The sequence below is a fragment of the Sander lucioperca genome, chromosome 3, assembly GCF_008315115.2.
Source record: "Sander lucioperca isolate FBNREF2018 chromosome 3, SLUC_FBN_1.2, whole genome shotgun sequence".
In the NCBI taxonomy this organism is placed as follows: domain Eukaryota; kingdom Metazoa; phylum Chordata; class Actinopteri; order Perciformes; family Percidae; genus Sander; species Sander lucioperca.
This window is the reverse complement of record NC_050175.1, coordinates 12791368-12810265: the sequence shown is the minus strand read 5'-3', so window position 1 is coordinate 12810265 and position 18898 is coordinate 12791368. Positions and strand designations below refer to the sequence as shown.

The 18898-nt window shown below is 41.4% G+C and overlaps 1 protein-coding gene and 1 long non-coding RNA gene across 7 annotated transcripts in view; one reads left to right on the top strand and one right to left on the bottom strand.

The window, feature by feature from the left end:
• Positions 1–9939, top strand: part of insyn1 (inhibitory synaptic factor 1) — a 50552-nt gene extending 40613 nt beyond the window's left edge. For all 3 annotated transcript variants that reach the window (XM_031281484.2, XM_031281482.2, XM_031281483.2), the window contains one exon: positions 8639–9939. In XM_031281484.2, coding sequence (XP_031137344.1) covers positions 8639–9460 — 822 coding nt within the window. In that variant the 3' untranslated portion in view covers positions 9461–9939. The remainder of the gene's footprint in view (positions 1–8638) is intronic.
• Positions 1–18898, bottom strand: part of LOC116037564 — a 102653-nt gene that overhangs the window by 14473 nt on the left and 69282 nt on the right. The window contains exon 3 of one of the 4 annotated variants that reach the window (XR_004896842.1): positions 10076–10442. The exons of the other annotated variants lie outside the window; for them this stretch is intronic. This is a non-coding gene — a long non-coding RNA (uncharacterized LOC116037564). Of the gene's footprint in view, positions 1–10075; positions 10443–18898 lie in introns of those variants that run through there. 4 annotated transcript variants of the gene reach the window in all.

Sequence of the window (18898 nt, the reverse complement as noted above, 5' to 3'; positions counted from 1 at the left end):
GGCCCTACGCTCATCACAGCGTTGTTTAGCACTTTAAGGCCTTCATAAAGATGAGTGTTTTTTGAGAAAAGATGAAAAAGCAGGGGCCATGTGCCTAATGAAGTCTCAGGCTTATAGCCCCTCTCATGACAGGATAATTACACCAAATGCTTCCAGCGAACACTTCAAAGGACACTTCATCCCTGTGCCAACGCCACGCAACACATCTTACCAATCAAGATAGCCTGACCTAAATCAGGTTCCCCTGGCTTGTCTGTAATGTCTGCCGCCCACAGACCCACTGGACCTTTGCAGAGTCAACTGCAGTAGAATCCCAACCACACTCAATGTAATTGATGAGTACAATTAGCATCCAGGAATTTGTCTTTGTGACATTGCTGCAGAAACATACTGACAAATAGGATTTTGAAGTTCAGCTGCAAAAATGTGCAGCTATATTAAAATTATAGTCTAGACAAAATCTTTATTTTTTATAATGATGAATGAAATCAAATGAAATGTGTGGCCCTAATTAAGTTTGTAGTTTGCTTTGTCTTAAAGTACAAAAGCTAAAAGTCAGTTTAAAATTGCAGGTGTCACAATGGATTTAATGGATGTTTTCACGGCAGAAAGCATCAAAATGTCTATAGAAAATTCTTAAATGACTCCTGGCATAATTACATATGCTGCTGTGCATCCAGTATGTTAAAAAAAAATGTTTTGGACTAAATGTGTTAAAATATTCTGTATCTGTCTAAATCTTCATACATGACCTTGTTGAGATTACAAGCAGGCATGTGCATTGGTCTGTGCACACCAGTCAGAGCACCCGCCTCCTACTTCACAAAACTGCCCTGAGCTTTCATGTAATGTGGCCCAAGCTTCCAAGCCAACAGCGCTGTGCAGATATTGCACCGTGTTGCATGTTGTTCACATACTACTGGGTAATATTAGGTACGTAACGGGACATTCAAAATGCTCCCAAAGTGCTTTTTCATCCAATGGTGAATAAGATGTCTGGATGAGATTGCACACGTTTACGAGTCAGTGGACAATTTTTCTAGCGAATCCAGTAAATATTTTCTTTCAAAGTAAGTCTGGGATGATAAATTAGCTTCTGGGGGATACGATAAACCATATCACCACAATGTGAGTGCCTTGGATGGTCCCCTCTTCACGTCTTGAGGGGAATTAAATTGAGGGAAAGAAAGTATGGGGTAACGAGTAAGGAGAAACTGCAAAACTGTAGGAGCTAACTGCATTTAAACAATCTTTGCGAAGTTTTACTTACAAAGCCAGGAAGCAAGGCTATTTTGCTAATTGCTGAGACTTTATAACTGGCATAAACCGCTTCCAGCGCTTAAAGTGCTGGACAGGAGCAGGCTGGAAATCTATTGTGTTAGAATGGCTCCACCATTTTAGATTTCCCCATGAAAAAAACCCCCAGCCACGCTAGACGTTGGATGCTGCATAATTGACAAACAAGCACTGCAAACTTCTCTCAGTCTACTCTGAAAATGACTCCTGGACGAACGGGTGGCACAGGAACAGATGGAGAGGCCACTTAAACACAGCGTAATGAAGCGATCCATGGAAAATTAACTCATACAGCGTGCATTTCAAATGAACCCAGTGAGTGTTACGTCTCATTTATTTTGGTAACTCACACCGGATGTATTTTTTACATATGTACAGACTGCATTGCTACAGATGCCATATTTTCAGAGATGTTTTTATTTGCTGATAAATACTAGAATATGAAATGCGGCATAAACTTGCAAAACATATTATGATGATTAGAAACATTAAAGATGCACATTTCCATAATTTACGTATATAAGACTTGCAAAAGATGGCAACCTCCATCTGTCCAACACAAATATTTTATTACAGAAAGCCATCAATGCACTTCAAAACAAGCTATTCCTGTTAAACATCTGTTTAAAGATCAACAGAGTGATTAGAACATGTGGTACACATTTCCCTCCTTATCAGAGGCAATTTTACACCAACATTTTCACATTTGCTGATAATGACCTCAGCCTGTATTTTTCAGCAACACATTAAACATTAGTAGTGGTAAGTTGTTCCAGTACTAATGTTCCAGTACATTTTCAATTAGCTTCAACAGAGGACAGGCGCTCACTTGGAGGGAGGGTTGGGGGGTTACCACACTCACAATAAATAAATCATGATAGCAGGTGCAGCGGAATATCAGAGAGGACTCTTGTGATGATAGTGGACAGTATGGAATCTATTTCCCAAATCACTACTCCGCCTGAGGAGAGCCTCTTCTGAGAATTTTTACATTACTGACCATCACTCTGTGTTAGATTATCCTTGCCTGTCTTTTCCATCACTGTACCTTTCTGTCACAGACAAGGCTTCAAGTGCCCTTTTTTACTCTGACCCTCAATTACCCAGCCCAATCATCTCAGACAGGTGTTGAGGTACAGTAATAAACCCTCGCCTGATGCTGCCGAGGCAGCCACTCTTTTAAAGCACCTCTGAGGGCTCTGAAATGACTGAACTCGGTGTTGATCAGGCGCAGTGACCACAATTGACTCAGGGCTGCCGGCTCATAGTGTCGAGTGAAAAAGAAAAAAGAAGTAACATTACCACTTATTGCTCTGTATGGACTGCATAAACAAGATCAGATGTGCTTAGTGTTGGCTGGGCAACCGTGCTTTTATAGTGGGTAGACCATATTCTGAAGGGGAAAAAAATGGTTTATTGCTATAATTTGTGTGCTTGCCACTCACACACAGAATCATAATGTTATAGTCATCATCATAGTTTTTAGTAGCGTCCACTAGACACGATTTACAGTAAAGTTAGTTAAGTTGTCGGCGGAGGCATTGAGAGAAAATTAAAGATTGAAGATAAACTCAAATCCCCAGCACTTAACATACTATATATTACTGCTTAACTGTGTTGCAAATGGAGTCTTTTCAGTTACCAGGATGTGCCATCGCTGCATCATAAACTTTGTAGAGTGGTAAGTCCACAGGGGATACACAGCCCACCGCCAGAGGTTTATCACAGCTTCAAGCTGCATAGCCAGAATTTTAAGAAAACAAAACAAAGGAGACAAAAAATACTTTGCTATATTGACTATTAACTAGTATTTAACCAATATGTGTACATTTCAGGCATTGTTAGAAGCTATCATATCACCTATCAGTCAGTCAGAGGATATTAGTTGTGTTGTCCACCCACACAGGTGTTTTTCAATTACTCTGGCTGATTAGACTCATGTGCACAGGGATCATTAAGTGTTGGTGCAGTAAACATTAGCTGGTTATTGCATAGGAAATGAGCATCGGATTAATTCTGTTTACTAGTGCAATGTTTGGTTAATTTTCTACTCTTAAATGCCCTGTCACTTCATAGTCGCACTTTGGGACCTACCGTAGGATAATCTCAAAAAGACATTTGCTGAAGTACTGTACAGGTTTGATATACAGGTCTAACCCCCTAACCCTAAAAATGTCGCTTGATGGCATTTTAAGCCCCCAACATCTCCTTCCAGGCAGCTCTGCGACAGTTGTCTTCAAGGCACCTAACCCTAACCCTAACCATAACATTTGCCTAATCGACTCCAAGGCAGCGCTGCGACCGTTGACTTCAAGGCACCTAACCCTAACCTTAACCCTAACCCTAACCCTTGCCTAATCCTAGTGCCTAGGAGACGTTGGGGGCTGTCTCAATGTAAAGTCACAATTATTTTTGCCTTACATTTTTGACTTTTGCAGATTTTTTATGATGCATTTTCTATTTTAAACACAGTGTGTGCATTGTTAATGACTGGTTCCTGGTGTGTTCATTCATCCTTTGTGCTAAAGAAATCTGCTCCTCCAATTCACTCCATAGCTCCTTCATCACACATTCCCTGAGTGGAAGAAAAAGCAGAGACTAGTGTTCATTGTTGCTGCATAGAGCGTGTGCTGCATTGTGACCTAGAAAGATTCTGCGGAACCCTTCGAGCTGGGAAACTTATCAAGCTAAATTAGCCTACATACCGCAAGCAGGGGTCAGGCTAACCAGCAGCGGAAGCTGCCGCAGCTTACCGTTAACACTCGGGAACACATTTTAAAATGGAAAATAAGCAGAGTCATGATCCACTGCAGAGAAACTACAGCAACATTTGGGTGATGTCCGGCAACCAGAAACTTTATTCTTACAATTCCTTTTACTTTTCTTTAAAAAATATCACAGTATAGCGTTTGCGTTTTAAACGGTTCTAAATCTAAATCTAAACGACATTTAATGAAAACGACTTTCTGCTCATTGCAATAACTGCAAACCAACAAAATAGTCTGTATTGGTGTCATAGCAAGCTTGTGAAATACTGTAGCTCATTGACAGATGAGCCAATGCCATGCATGTAGACGTATCCAGATATAAATGCAGGTGCTGTGACTTAACAGCAGAAAATATATTTTTTAATATTCAGGAGATGTAGAAAATGTAGTAGTGTGGGAAAAAAAAAAACATCTAGTCATCCTTCACAGTTTCTTTCTTTAACTTTGCAGCTAGTAATAATGTAAGCCAAAGTCTTCTTTGTTTTTGATTTGATTATATTATATGATTGATTATTATATTGATTTTATTTGAGGACTCTGTGAGCAAATTTAGTTAGATTCAAATCATCATCTTGAGATATTTGCACAAGATCAGCAAGTTCATGGATGTCAGTTGCCATGTTTGCAGTGAAGATCACCTGAGCTTTTGGTTAGCATATTATCAGTGTGTTTGCATTTACAGTTTGAGGGCCCTATCTTGCACCCAGCACAATTTACTTTGTACACCGACGCATGTATCATTCCTATTTTGCACCCGACGCACAGCGGACTTTTCCCTCCACAGACTCACGTCGGTAAATTAGGGAATGAACTTGCGCTCCCGGGGACGGTTCAGCAAAAAGAGGATGCGTGTTCCGGCGCAAACGTTCCCTAGTGCTATTTTGCAGTTTCAGAAAACAATTCCGCCACAGACCAGGAAAAACCTAGTCTAAAGTCAGTGGCGCGTTATTCAGATGCTATTTTAAGGTCGCATGCTTGGCCGTAATGTAGCGTGTGCACACCGCGCATACACTTTGCTTCTCTCATCTCATGGACCCAGCAGTTCCCATTTTTGCAAACCATACATAAATACAAGGAAAAATATGACCTTGTTTTACACAACATTTCCATGAATCATGGATGTGTTGATGACATAAATGAGGAAATAAGGAGATGTGATGTTGAACTGCATGTGCCGATGCCACTTAACCCAAATGCCCCAGCAGCAGCACGGGAGAGGAGAGACAGAAGAGCTGCATCGTCTATAGTGAGGTAATCTCAGTCTAATGTTAGACTACATTGCAAAAATATCACCATGCATTCATAACCTCGTGATTCAGTGAGAGTGAGCCCAAAACATCGGAAAGTATGCTTTTGTGACATTTCTTTATTTACATTTTGTCAAAAAGAAAAATCAATAGCAAACGTCGGTCTCCTCGGCTGTGAACCGCTCCTGGCGTGCGCCCACGGATGTATTAAGAGCGTGCGCCTAGCAAATCTGCCATTATAATAGCAATCCACCATGGAACAAGTGTGCCTGCTTTTAGAGGGAATGTGAGATAACGCTCTGATTGGTTTATTGCACGTTACGCCCAAACCACACCTATGACTAATGTAGCTACTTCAGACAAACACATTTTAGACTTGCGTCGGGCGCAAGAGTCATTTATCCCGAGATCCGCCCACAAAGCTACTTGCATTTGGCGTTTGATACTTGCGTTTCAGATCGTTAAAATAGGGCCCCAAGACTCATAATTCCTTTTTTTAAAGTTGGACAGAGAATGAATTAGGGTTTTAATTCTACACACAGTGAGTGACTTTGTTGATACAACTGTACTCACGTGTAGTCATAAGAACCAGAAAGGAGCACTAGGGCTGTAACGATATGCGATATGAAACCGAAAGAGCGACACTCAGATCCACGAACCTGTGTCGCGCTGTGAGAAGGCAGAATTGCGACACACCCCTTCCAACTCCCAGAGTTACCCTTCCCGTCCAGATCACAGATAACATTGCAAGTTGCGTTTTAAGCTCCTCCTTTTTCTGCTTGTGGAGAGCTACGTGACACATGAAACTATATTGATGATGACCGGCGAGTTAAATCGGCCGTCCGAGAGTATACCAGGCAGACACACAGCTGACAACCTGCAGGTGGAGGCGCTGGAGACAGGCTCGGACATACACGCTGCGGGGCGCTGTGGACTTGTGTCAGTCCGGCAAACTGTTTCAGGAAAATGGCTGCATGTGTCCGACAATGCACAGTACATCAACACCGGTACAAGCCTACAGCTGTTCGCAGACACGGAGTACAGAAAGTGTGTCAGAGCTGTCTGGACAGGTGAAATGAGACTCGGTTTCCTGTGCTTTCTTTTGGAAGGCTGGCTGCCAAAAATCGCACCTTACTAGCTAATTAATTATCCTGAGTTAAACACAAGCTATCAGTAAACAGAAAGTAGTGGCTGGTGGCTGGTGTTTACGTTTGTGTGTCGGCCCGCCCCCACATTTGGCGACTGGCGAGTGTTAATTTCGGACCCTGCACAGTACTATGAAACAGTAGCCATTACTTTGTAAATGTAAGAGAACTTGATTGAAGAAGAATTTTCAACATGCTCGAATCATCTCCACAATGGAGTTTAGTTCTGTTTGTTTTTCACAGAAGTGTTATAAGTTTGGCTTTTTATTTATTTTACTTATGTATATTGTTAATAATTTGCATAGTTAATATTGTTCTTTGGTGCTCAGTTTATACAGGTTTTTCAAATGTTATTTAATAAAAAATCTCTTTTTTTCTCTCCTAAACCACTGGGCTTAATTGCTTAATGGTTTGAGGAAACGTATCATTTACAAGCTGCATGAACACAGTGTTTTCATTTCACAATAGATCGTTGTTGAGAGCAGAACATGCTGATTGAAGGTGCTAAAATGTCAAGTATAGAGGGCTTGGATTTTAGGTGTTGTCAGCAAACCAGTGTGATTTCAGCTGAAGTGCTTTCTATTCATCAAACACTCACCGCTGTTGCTGCCGACGACAGAAGCAGTGAGGTTCATTTTGAGTTAACATTGAATTAAATGCTTTAACAAGATACATTTCCATGCAGGTGGAAATTTGAGAAGTTTATATTGTTTGACATAGACATTACAATAGCAGTGGAATTAAAATATGCATAAATGTATAAGCATCAACAGCACTGGGTTAAGGGTTTGTGCCATAAAGCTATAGCCTCTGTCTGTGTAGGTTCATCTCATTCATTCATCCATCCTGGTAGCTGCAGTGCATCATCAAGGCAAAAGAAAGTCAGCCACTGGACTGAGCTATCACCACTCCTCTAGGAAGGCTTCTTTAGCTCTTCTCTCTCTCTCTCAGGGCTGAAGAAGCCTCTCTGATGAGTCGTGACACGCCTTCAGTGCTACAACCTCATTCCAGAGGATATTTAATTCTGTCTTGATGTAGCATACAGCTAATTTACAACACCTGTCCACAGGAGGCCTCGACGGCAACAAAAATTATTTTAAAACCATGAACAAATAATTAAGGATTTATGGATGAAAGGCAATGTAATAGCACGCTGTAAAGGTAAACACAGATCTATTAGCAGCTGTGAATACATCTTAGCTTTTGTTAAACCTGCCTGTGGGGGGTAAATCAGTGGGATGTAAATCATCTGGACATTTCCTGTAATGCAGTATTTGGTACGCTGTCACAGAGATTTATATTAAAGTGAGATTCACAGTGAGCACTCTAAGTTCAGTTTCTTGCATATTGCATTTGTAATGCTTCTGAAAATACCAAAATATGAGTAATAATGAAAGGGGCCCTGTGGAGTTTTCTTGTAAACAAACAAAGGTTATGCTTACATTCAGTGTTATTCACCAAAACACATTGTCTATATCCTTGAGGTCTAACAAACTTGTCGAGTGCATTTCCTTCCTCATAAAACATCTGCAAAGCCATCCTACTTCTTTCCTGCGTTTGCAGGAGCATTGCTGAATATCCTGCAGTGTAAGCGCCACCTGTTGATCAGTGGAATAGTGCGACACTACTTTTAGGACTGTGTATCGCGTCCCGAAACGAGCATCCACTACTTGACAAAGGGCTCCATCGCACTACTAGAGGTCTTAAACTCCACAGGGAGCATTAAAGTAGTGCAGTGGCGGTGTAAAGAGACCTTTGTTATGCTGTGCTGCTAATGGTGTTGTCATGTAAAAATCACTCTAGAAGTGCATGTGCTATGTACTGTGTTCTAATGATGCTACCTTAACCACTACAGATGCTCTCAGATACAGTTGCTTAGTCTTTACCCATTTCAAAATGTTTTTGCATTGTCAAATGTTGATGGGAATTCGACCTGGATAATACATGTCTGTACAAAAGGTCATGGCAATCCATCCAGTACTTGCTCAAATATTTCAGTGTGGACCAAAGTGGTGGACTGCCTGACCAACAGACTGACATTGCCATCTATAGAGCCATGCCACTAAAAAATAAATATATAGATGAATATCTCGATCTAAATTAAACATCTTTCTGACCTAAAAATTTGTTTCTCTACAATATCTCATCACTTCTCTCTCATGTTCTCCCTTTTCTGTTGCAGGTGGTGGGTCAGATCGATAAACTAACGTCCGACTTTGACTTTGACCTGGAGCCAGATGACTGGACGGTGGCCACAGCCAGCAGCACGTCCAGCAGTGAGCGAGGTTTGGGAGAGGCCTTCAGGCTAGACTTCCTCAATGCAGATGTGCTTTCTGATAGCTGGGAGTTCTGCAGCTACCTGGAGGCTGCTGGCGCCGCTGCCCGAATACCTGGTGAGCAACCAGGAGATCTGCGACCGGAGATGGGCTGCGGGACCATCCCCACTCAGACGCAGACCCCCACCCCGCCCCCCTCCACTGCCTCCGTCTACTCCCAGATGAACGGCGGGCTGCCCATCCCCAATGGGCCTCGCATTATTACTCCAGATTCATCCAGCGAGGAGGCCAGCAGCTCCACGCACAGCCACAAGACTTCTCGTACCTCCGGCACAAGAGAAAGAGTCCGCTTCAGTGACAAAATTCTGTACCACGCATTGTGCTGTGATGACGACGAGGAGGATGAAGAGCAAGAGGAATTACAGGAGGACAAGAGTGGCTGTGCTACACCAGATAGCGATAGTGAACCCAGTCTCCTGTCAAGCTCAGTCACCCCCAAACGTTCTTCCTCTGAGCACTCACTCCTCCATAACTGTCTGGACCCTTCTTATGTCTCCTCGCCAATGAAGGGGACGACAGGAGCTCACACACTACCCAGGAAAGGTCTCTTGAACCCCGGCTGCCGCAAAAAACTGTTACGAAATAGCAGCACACAAACTGTCTCTGACAAGAGCACCCAAACTGTACTGCCCTATATTCCAACCAAACAGAAAACAAAGGACCACTGAGAAAGCCCTAACTTTATCATAAATCTCATGAAGAGGACTGTGCATTATTTAATATTAAATACATAGCTCATAGATTAATACACAAATTAATTACTAAATAAATAAATGATATATGGGAAATCACTCGACTACCTAAAGTTATTCTGAGGCTCAGGGAAAATACGATGAAATGAAGCAAAGCAGATCATTAAGATGAAAGTTACTGGTGGACCAAAAGGTTAGTGCCTGTTCTGATGTTGAAAGATACACTGAACGGATTCCCTATGTGTAATAATTTGAAACAATGACAGAGGTTATAAAAGCAATCATTTTTACTAGAAAATGTTAAGTGTTCAAAATTGGAAGGGAAGTATGAAGAGGTTCTTTCCCCTCCTCATACTATAGTTGAAGTCACAAAAAAGAAAATGCTTGTTCCTATAATGTGGATACAAAACACTGCACATTCTGTACTCTGAATCTGTATAAACATTGTCTTTTTTCATGTTCCAGTTATTTCAAATGTCAAAGGGATTGTTGCTTGCTGCGGGATAATGTATCTAGATGCACATGTCAAGCCTCTTCCTCTCTTTGATGTCAACAAACAAGTTTAAGCGAAGAGCCAGAAAACACCATTTACCTGCCCTTGATTTTATAAATCATCTCAATGTGATCTCTTCTTGGTCTGCTGCAGAAACATAAGAGTGGCAGTCAGAAAAACAGATATATAAAGTAATTTGAGAATGTGCGGCCCACAAAAATGACATCTCCAATTGTTTATCTTCGTCCGTGCCTGACGGGAACGCCATTAGACCTTGGATCCGAGTGAAATAGCAGTCCACAAAAAAGTGCTTAAGGTTTTGTCTCTCCATTCAGTTGCCCAGTGGGGAATTGAGCAGCATTTTATTCACAGGGCTAACGCCAATAGCCATTCCTGATCAATATGTTAGAGGGAGGTTGCAGTGAGAGGTCTCTCTGCTGAGCATGCATGCCACTCTCCTGGGATCTGTGAACAAAAACTCACAGTCAAAGCTATTTACTCACACTGAGTGGAACAAAAATTAGAACTGTGGCCCTAAAGAACTGACATTTCAAAAAATGTGTGTCCAGGAATGAGAGCTTGATGGTGGAAAGAGAGAGTGTTCCTGTTCAAAGATTATTTTTTTTACTGAGCAATAATCTACCCTGGGGACCGGCTTTGTGAGACTGTTCCCCGGGTACTTTCCTAATGTTGTGTTTTCAAGTTTGAAAAGAAAAAGTAAAATGTCATAGTTTTAAAGAGGTACTTGCTGACTCCTATGAAGCTGACCTTTGTGCCTCTGATCACCTAATGTGGACTTAACCTTCCGCAGTAGGTAGAGATGCTTATATTTCCTTTCACATATTCAACTACTATATTTAATGCTTCCATGTATTGTAAGGGAGTTTTGTGAATTAGTTTTCATGTGTTTCAAATGTACTTTTTGACGTCAGAATTACAGGCATTTTGTTGTTTAGACTACTTCTTAGGTGATTGTTAAGTGGAACCAACAAGTCAATATTACTACTAAAAGTAGAAAAGACAGTTTTAGTCTGCAGAAATGTTCTCAAATAATCTGCAACTGGTCAAATCAATATTGGAAACAACAACCATAACTCTAGACAATACAGTAGTACAGATTTAAACCTTTTGGCAAATTGATAGAATGGCAATAACAGTTTTAATGTGTAACTTTTTGATATTAATGAACGTCCGTTACATTTAAGCCATTGCCAAATGAGTGGCTACAAAGCTAATTAAGACTTTCAGCTCCACACAACTCTCTGTATTTGTCAGTATGGCTATGTTCAGAAGATTGTGGAGGGGGGGGGCGATCACAGAAGGCTTGTATCACGTGGGCGCGCCGACAATTTTGTTGTCAGTAATTCCTCATGGGGGCGGCAGAAACTATGCACTATAGCTTTAACATAAGTTTAGTTACAATTGAACAAATTACAACAAAGCTATATGTGGATGCCACTCTGGGTACCAGTGCTGGTATTTCAGTGATTCTCTGCTTCCATCATGACTTGGGATGTATCAAGTCCTCGATGGCTGGCCACTGCAACATTGTAGATTATTAGGTACTCTGGAGAAGCACATCCATAACAGCCCACCTCTTTGTTTTTGTTTGTGTGTTCATGTATTACAGTTATTGTATAGTGCACTGCTTAAGGGAATTACAGCGGCGCTGTTTAGGCAGCATCAAGCCTCAAGAGCCCGATATAAGGGAAGCAGAGTGAGCACTTTTACACCAGGCAGCTTGGTAGAAGCCACACAAGCATCAATTGGCCTGAAGCTGATGTGCTATATATGCATATACCAGAAGTAATTTGGTGATTTTTTTCCCCTGCTTTTGTAATGCTTTCCTTTTGTCGTGCTCTGGCTCAGTTAATCCCAGGTACCTGTGAAGAAAGAGGCACTGAAGAGAGATCAATGGCTCACTCCCCAAAGCATTGGCTGCCATTTCCCTGCTAGATTGGGAACCAACAGGTCATCACAGCCATTAGCATAAACAAACAAAGCTATGCCGCCACACAGGCAAAGCATCAATTACAGGAAAACAAACTAAGCCCTTATTATGATGCCTATACACCCGCCAGACATTACAAAGTGAGAGGGAGTTTCCTTTTCCAATCTAAAGATTGTATAAGTCATATTTGCAATGAAATCACCTCTTCAAATATAGAGCTGTTTGGCACTGCCGTAGAATACATTATCATTGGGGACAGATTTGAGATATTTGGACAAAACATTAGCAACGTCTCTTTTGCCAACAGGCTCATTATTCATCTCTAATAGGGCAGAGCTTTGTCCTCGGTTCTCTGTAGGACAAGGATGGGAGGCATCCAAAGGTTATGAAAACCTGAGCACACTGATGCCAAATCATCTGCCTAAGATGGAGTATTTTATGATGCCACTGCATAAAAAACAATGCGTGTTTGTGTATGACTGCATATGTGCGCGTGTCTTGTCTGTATGTTTACTGCCTTTGTGCCTGCACATTGTGTGAGGAGATAAGTGAGGTTTTTGAATTACACATCGCCTGATGTTTAATTTCATATTTCACTGTCACAGCAATTAATGGAGATCAATTCAAAAAGACGCCGCACATCCCCCTGGAAGTCATTTGGCCAGACTTGTCCATAAGACAAGATTAAACAAAATCTATTTTAGAAGGCTGCAAAGTGAGTCATGCCATCTGTGTTTTGACATCAGCAGTGGGCATGCATTGGTTCACATCCCTATGTTGAGTGACTGACAAATAGTGTAGAGCAAAACCACTTTGAAAAGATGACACCAACACACAGAAACATACGCCACCAACCCCTTCCATACACACAATTCATATATAATTACCACACTTCACTCTCTTTGCCCCTTGCCCCCATCAGTGAGCAGAGGAAAACAGATGACAGATATCTGTTTTCTCTGCTGATTGGTAAGGGTCCATGAAGCGGAGAGCTCAATGCAGCCTCACTGATTACTATGGATTGGCTAACGGCTGGGGCTACCTAAGGTTGATTTGTTTCATCTTTGTGCCATTTATATCCTGCCGCTACAAGAACAAACTATTTCTACCCCATCTCCTTCGTCCTTCTCCTACCTGCAACCTCTTTTCACCAAACACCCCTTTCCGTTCATGATATTGCTGGTCGGCCGCTGCACCTCCACTGCATCTTCTACTGAGCTCACAAACAGATGGGACAATCATTGTATGTCTTCGTTTTGGTCAAACATGCAGAAAGTGTGGTGTCATTGAGCAAAATTCACAGTACCCAGATCTCAGCTTGAGGAGCTCACTGTTCCTGAGGAGACAAGGTCAGCTCCAGCGGTACAATGTGTTGAACTTCAGGTGCACTGGATGGTTGGTACAGGGTTACATGGCATGCCGTGTACCCCATGTAGAGGACACCCCCGTGTTACGCACACACAGACACCGGTTACAATCGGCCACGGAATCTATCCTGCATTTGTGCCTCGACCGATTCAAGACCGACTCCCAGCACCTGAGGGATGGCCGGACAAGGCCACGTCAACTGTCACTCACCATTTGATTGGGCCGGGGGAGTGATTAATGAAGAGCCATGCAACGGCCGCAGATAAGATTAGACCTTCACAGGTGATGAAGGACAGGGCCTGTGGCTGTGAGTGGGGGGCTGGGCGGTTCCTGGGACAAAACACTGCTTTCAGATGACTTGGCACACAGTAATTAAAGTTAATAAGAATCCTGTCACTTTCACATACACCGTGGCATTGTGATTGAACAGTGTGTCAAACAAAACAAAGAACGGTAATGGGAGGCAATATCAATTCTATGATAGGTCAAAGAGAAGGCAACCATACGACCTTCATCAAATACCAAATCATTTTTAGTGTTTGTACGGGACCTTGTTTGGGGAAACCTGTATTAGAGCAGTTCAGATAACAGACATAAAACTTGACATTTGACTACTTTCTGGGGGCTGTCTAAATTTTGTAGCACTGACTTTAATGTGGCAAACTCCTTTCACCACGTATGAAATGTAATGGCTAATAGAAACTGACCCAGGGACAACTGCAGTCTCTAGCATTTAAGCTTACCAGAAACACACCTCAGTACAATCACCATTCACGAGTCAATGAGAACCATATAAATCTTACAACTGCTACATCCAGTAAAAGGACATAACGCAACAGATGGATATAATTGTATGATGCAGTCCACTTGAGAAAAAAAATGTATCAGCACACCCAGGCTAAAGAGAAAAAGTTACCATTTTCTTCGCATTACCTGACTGATAATTGGAATATCTCCCCAATGTGAACTTAAAATTGTGGCATGACCGAGTGAGGCAGAGAAGTGCGTAATCATTGCAGAAGCAATTTCTGACAGTGAGTAAAAAAGAGAGACAGAGAGAGAAATGATTGCAGGGGAAACGCTACGAGTCTTCAAATTGAACTACCATAGAAATGTAACCTTGTTGCATACCACATTAAATTGCACACAAATTATGTGTGTAATGACGTGCTCAGTTGAGTGAGGAATACATCAAGAGACAATTGAATCGGTCCAGAAAAATACACAATTACACAAAACATTACTGACACAGACTGCAGGAATAGGTGAGGCATGTTTCAGGGGAATCTATATATATTACTGAGTTACTGGTGAGCTGTGAAAGGAAAGATTCAATTGGAGAAAGCGGCTATTAAATGAATTTGTATTTGAAAGGTGGATTGTGGTGTACAAATACAGCTAAGTGCAGTGCTTTGTGTGTACATCTAATTCTGACAATACATGCTAGAAGTAAAAAAAAAAAAGCCAGCAGCAGTCCAGACATCTCCGGTTTGGCAGCCTGTCAGCATTTCCATGGCATTTTACAGGTAAAGGCCAAGAAGGCAGGGAATTGCTGACAGTTTAGTAAGACCAACAAATAAGAGTTAAATAATAAGACAGGTGCAATGTACAAGGCGAGTCCCTAAGTGCCCCTTATTTCACCTTACAAGGGGCTTTCGCCATTGATCATATTTACTACTTTCTCCACAGTCTACACCCTATACTTTCTCTATTTTTATGTCTCTCTCTCACACATGCACACCTTCCTCTATCCATTCTTTACCATGCACTGTCTCCTGGCTGTAATGAACTCTCCACTCTAACCCAGGAAGGTGTGACTGCGGTCTTCATCAAATGCACAGCAATTTGCAAGATGCCAAGGACAGGTAAGAGTCATTCTCCCGAGGCTCCACTATGAAACACAAGGGGGGAAATTAGTTGGAGTTTGGTTATGGCGCATGACTGAATTATTGATTGTGCCATGGATAGGTTCCGGTCTTCAGCAAGCAAAAATCAGACTGGACCCTCTGATTGCAATCATCACTATTGCACTTAACCTGCTCCAATTAGGAGAGGTGTTTTTTTAAAGTGGTTTAACAGCTTCCTCCATATTCTGACTGTAAAGTGGGTCACCAGACGTATAGAGGTGCCTGAATGTCGTGTTACGCCGCTGTGCATTCCAATACATTATAGTAGTGATCATTCTCAAATGACTGCAATTAGTCAAATGTCAGGCTCGGTTTGTGCTTTCACGGTGGCTTGCTGACAAAGTAGCTCAGGGGTATGTCAAAAGATTAATAGCTGTGGGTTTTCATTAAGTCCGGTGCTTGAAAGAAACAGGAGGAATAAACACAAATTCATTAAAACTTCAGTACTTTCCATTAAGGTTAGTCCATAATTAGGCACAGAAGGGAAAAAAAGATCTATCAACAGGCTGGGGCATTGATCAAGTTCACATATATGTCACACTTAAAGTCGCAGGTGACATCCCTTTACTAATCTTATTTTGTCAGCTGAAGTCGTAATAATTGTTCTTTTTCTTGAACAACAGATACTTTTTTAGTAGATTACAAAGATGAATGACAGAAAACTCATATCTGAAAATAACTTCATTTCAATGGCGCCTTTTATGCAAAGATACAGCCCAAAGTTCGTTGCAAAATAGGATTAAAAACAATGTTAGGCGTACTAGAATTAGAAATTAACTGAATAAAACATGATGAATGTTAGCAAAATGTGTCTGCTTGTCTAAATCCACAGTCACATAGGGGTCAAAAATAATTATTGATTTTTGCTCGAGTGCTGTTGCCTTCCTAAAAATATGATCATATGGGTAGTGTGTAGTGAAGTGGAGGTTTTCAGATTGGGTCCAACATGTGGCACACCAACCTGATGTGCATAAATTAACTTTCATTACATAACATTTTGTACACAGGCTACTGATTTCCTAAAATATCTTCTTCTGCAGTGATAATGACATACCACAGGATCAATATTAGACATATTGATGCACAAATCCAAGACTGGTGGCTAGTGAAGGCCTCTAGCATGTAGTATTGATACTAATTTGCAACATATTTGCTCTCAGACTAAATCATAGGTGTCCTACACAATAAATAGAAATGCAGAAGTGGCAATATTGTTTTAAATTCTGGTCATTAAAATATGCTATTATTTACTCTCAAAAACTATAGTTGATTAAGGATTTGACTATTATTTACCTTCTCAATGGACATCATTGCTACAGATAACTTACTGCATTATTCCTTGAACAGCGGTATTAAGGAGGGGAAAGAGTGGGATATAGAATGGGTTGGTCAGATGCCTAGTTACGTGATAAATAAACATAACGCTTTTCCTTTAAATTTGATCCTTAGGCAGCAAAAGCTCTCTAGTGTAGCTTGGATAAAAACCAATCAGGCTGCAGTTTTAAGTTATGGCATCTTGGCCTTGTCCAAGTGGTCAATCAATGTTCTCTTTTGCTTATGTCCTCAGTGCATCAGCATGGGCTATAAAGCCTAGAAAGCACAGCTGTTAAATGGCTGTGTGGGCCCTTTGCTATCCTGGTGTCTGGCAATCTGGCAGGGCTTTCTGGCACCCTCGGTGTCGGACGAAGACTTTAAGAGCATGTAAAGTGTAAATCTCCCAGCTGACAGACTGATCTTAGCTGGCTCCAGACCGGATTTACCACCTTGCACAGAGCTGTAAGAAGCCAGCTGTAGCGACATGCTACTACTAGGAAGAAAATAGACATTATGGAAATCTTTTCGCAGATACCAACAACAATGACAACTCACAATCCTTGAGTCTATATAATTTCCACAAGCAAAATGTTCCATAAAAAAAGAGATAAAAAAAAAAAAATTTAGTCTGAATTTCTTGTGCAATTTAAAGTTGGAACATTGAACAGCTATCGAATTCTGTGAAGTGACATTTTACTGTTGTGTGGTGAGATCTTTATTCACCTGCACCAGATTGGTATTTTGGTGATTTGTGATGCAGCAAAGTAAGAGATGTGCAGTAAGAGCTGTGTTCAACTGGCAATCCACGGCAATTTTGGTGTTAGCGTGACTGAACTTTGCACTGTTCAGTCACAGTGCAAAAAACTGAGCAAGCACCTTTTTTTTTAGTTAAATTTCCACAACTATAGGCGGAGGCCCACCTGCATAAGCTTATATTTGTACCAAAACCCAGCGTGTAGTGAGGCAATTTCCCCCACTAGTTAATAAACTCGTAAATCACTTGTGTTACCGATCACACTGAACATTTAGCAAGAAAATATATTTGTCGATGAAGTTTAATATCTGTAGAGCACTTACTTTGATCTCTGGCATCTCCGGTCGGGTTTCTGCTGCAGAGCTGGGTGCAGCTGCACCACATTTTAGGGTTCCCTATTAGCATTGAGTTTAAAACCATAATATTGTCAAATAGGCACTTTTGCTTTTGGGTTTCACACAAACTCTCAGATTCTACTCTGTGATGCAACTATGTGCTGCTGCTGTACAGAGCAGACACTTTGTTTATGAATAGAGGGTGTGAAATTATTTTTTTTTTTTTATTTAACGTGGAGGCTGATACACAAGAGTGAACTAAATGGGTTTTATTTCAATAAAAACCAAACGACGGTGGGGGCGGTGGTCAAGTAATGTATTCGGTTTAAGCCTGACCACTGTGTAACACTGGAAACAGACTACCGCGGCAAGCCTAGCGAGTAGGGAGTATGACTATACTATATGACCATAATTACGATCTTTCACCACACCACAGCTGCTACATTCAAAAATTGTATTGTAATTGCAGATTTTAAAAAATGTTGGCAGACTTAAATTGTTTTGCAGAGTCGTCCAATATTGATGTTCTTGTCTGAACAATAATATTAATTTCCTTTCAGGAAAAGCCAGTTTGCACTTTTTACGTCCTCAGATCACAGAGAGGAGGGCCCTGCTTTTAGAGCACCAAGATGAGCTGAAGTGATTGGCCATAATTGACGGCGGCCCCTAACACACCCACTAATGATGTATGATAAATACATGCCTTTATTCTCACCCAGTTCGCTACCATGAGCTCTTAGCATTTCAAATGGTGCATTTGAGTGCAGAGTGTGTTTTACAGTGTAGGGACCATTGAAGACTTTATTTTTGTAGTCCAGAATTGCATGACAGCAGAATTTGGTGAAAGGCACAATGAGGCACAATGGACATCGGGCCGTTTCGGGGCTTTACCGGGAGAGGGGTGCAAGTATATCAGCAGTGCAGATGAAAAGGTAGAAAAAGGTAAGATAACTTTATCATTAGATGTGTTGGATGTTGGCACTGAGCTCTTTCCAGCCCCTCTCTCTCTAAACACAGTGAGCGATATAACACGCTGAGTAGTAGGTCCTCTAAGAGGTAGCTGGTGTTCCTGTCTTATTCTTCAAGGTGCATACGAGACACGGAAGGACATTTTTACTTTTCAAATGTAGGTTTAACTAATAATATTAATAATGGCTCAATCTATATCGACAATGTTTCATTTACGGGATTGTTCCGGTGCCGCATAATGAGGGGCAGACACATTACTCACAGTATGATACATGCACAACAGACTTCGTTTGATACCCTTCCACACATACACATGCTTCAGG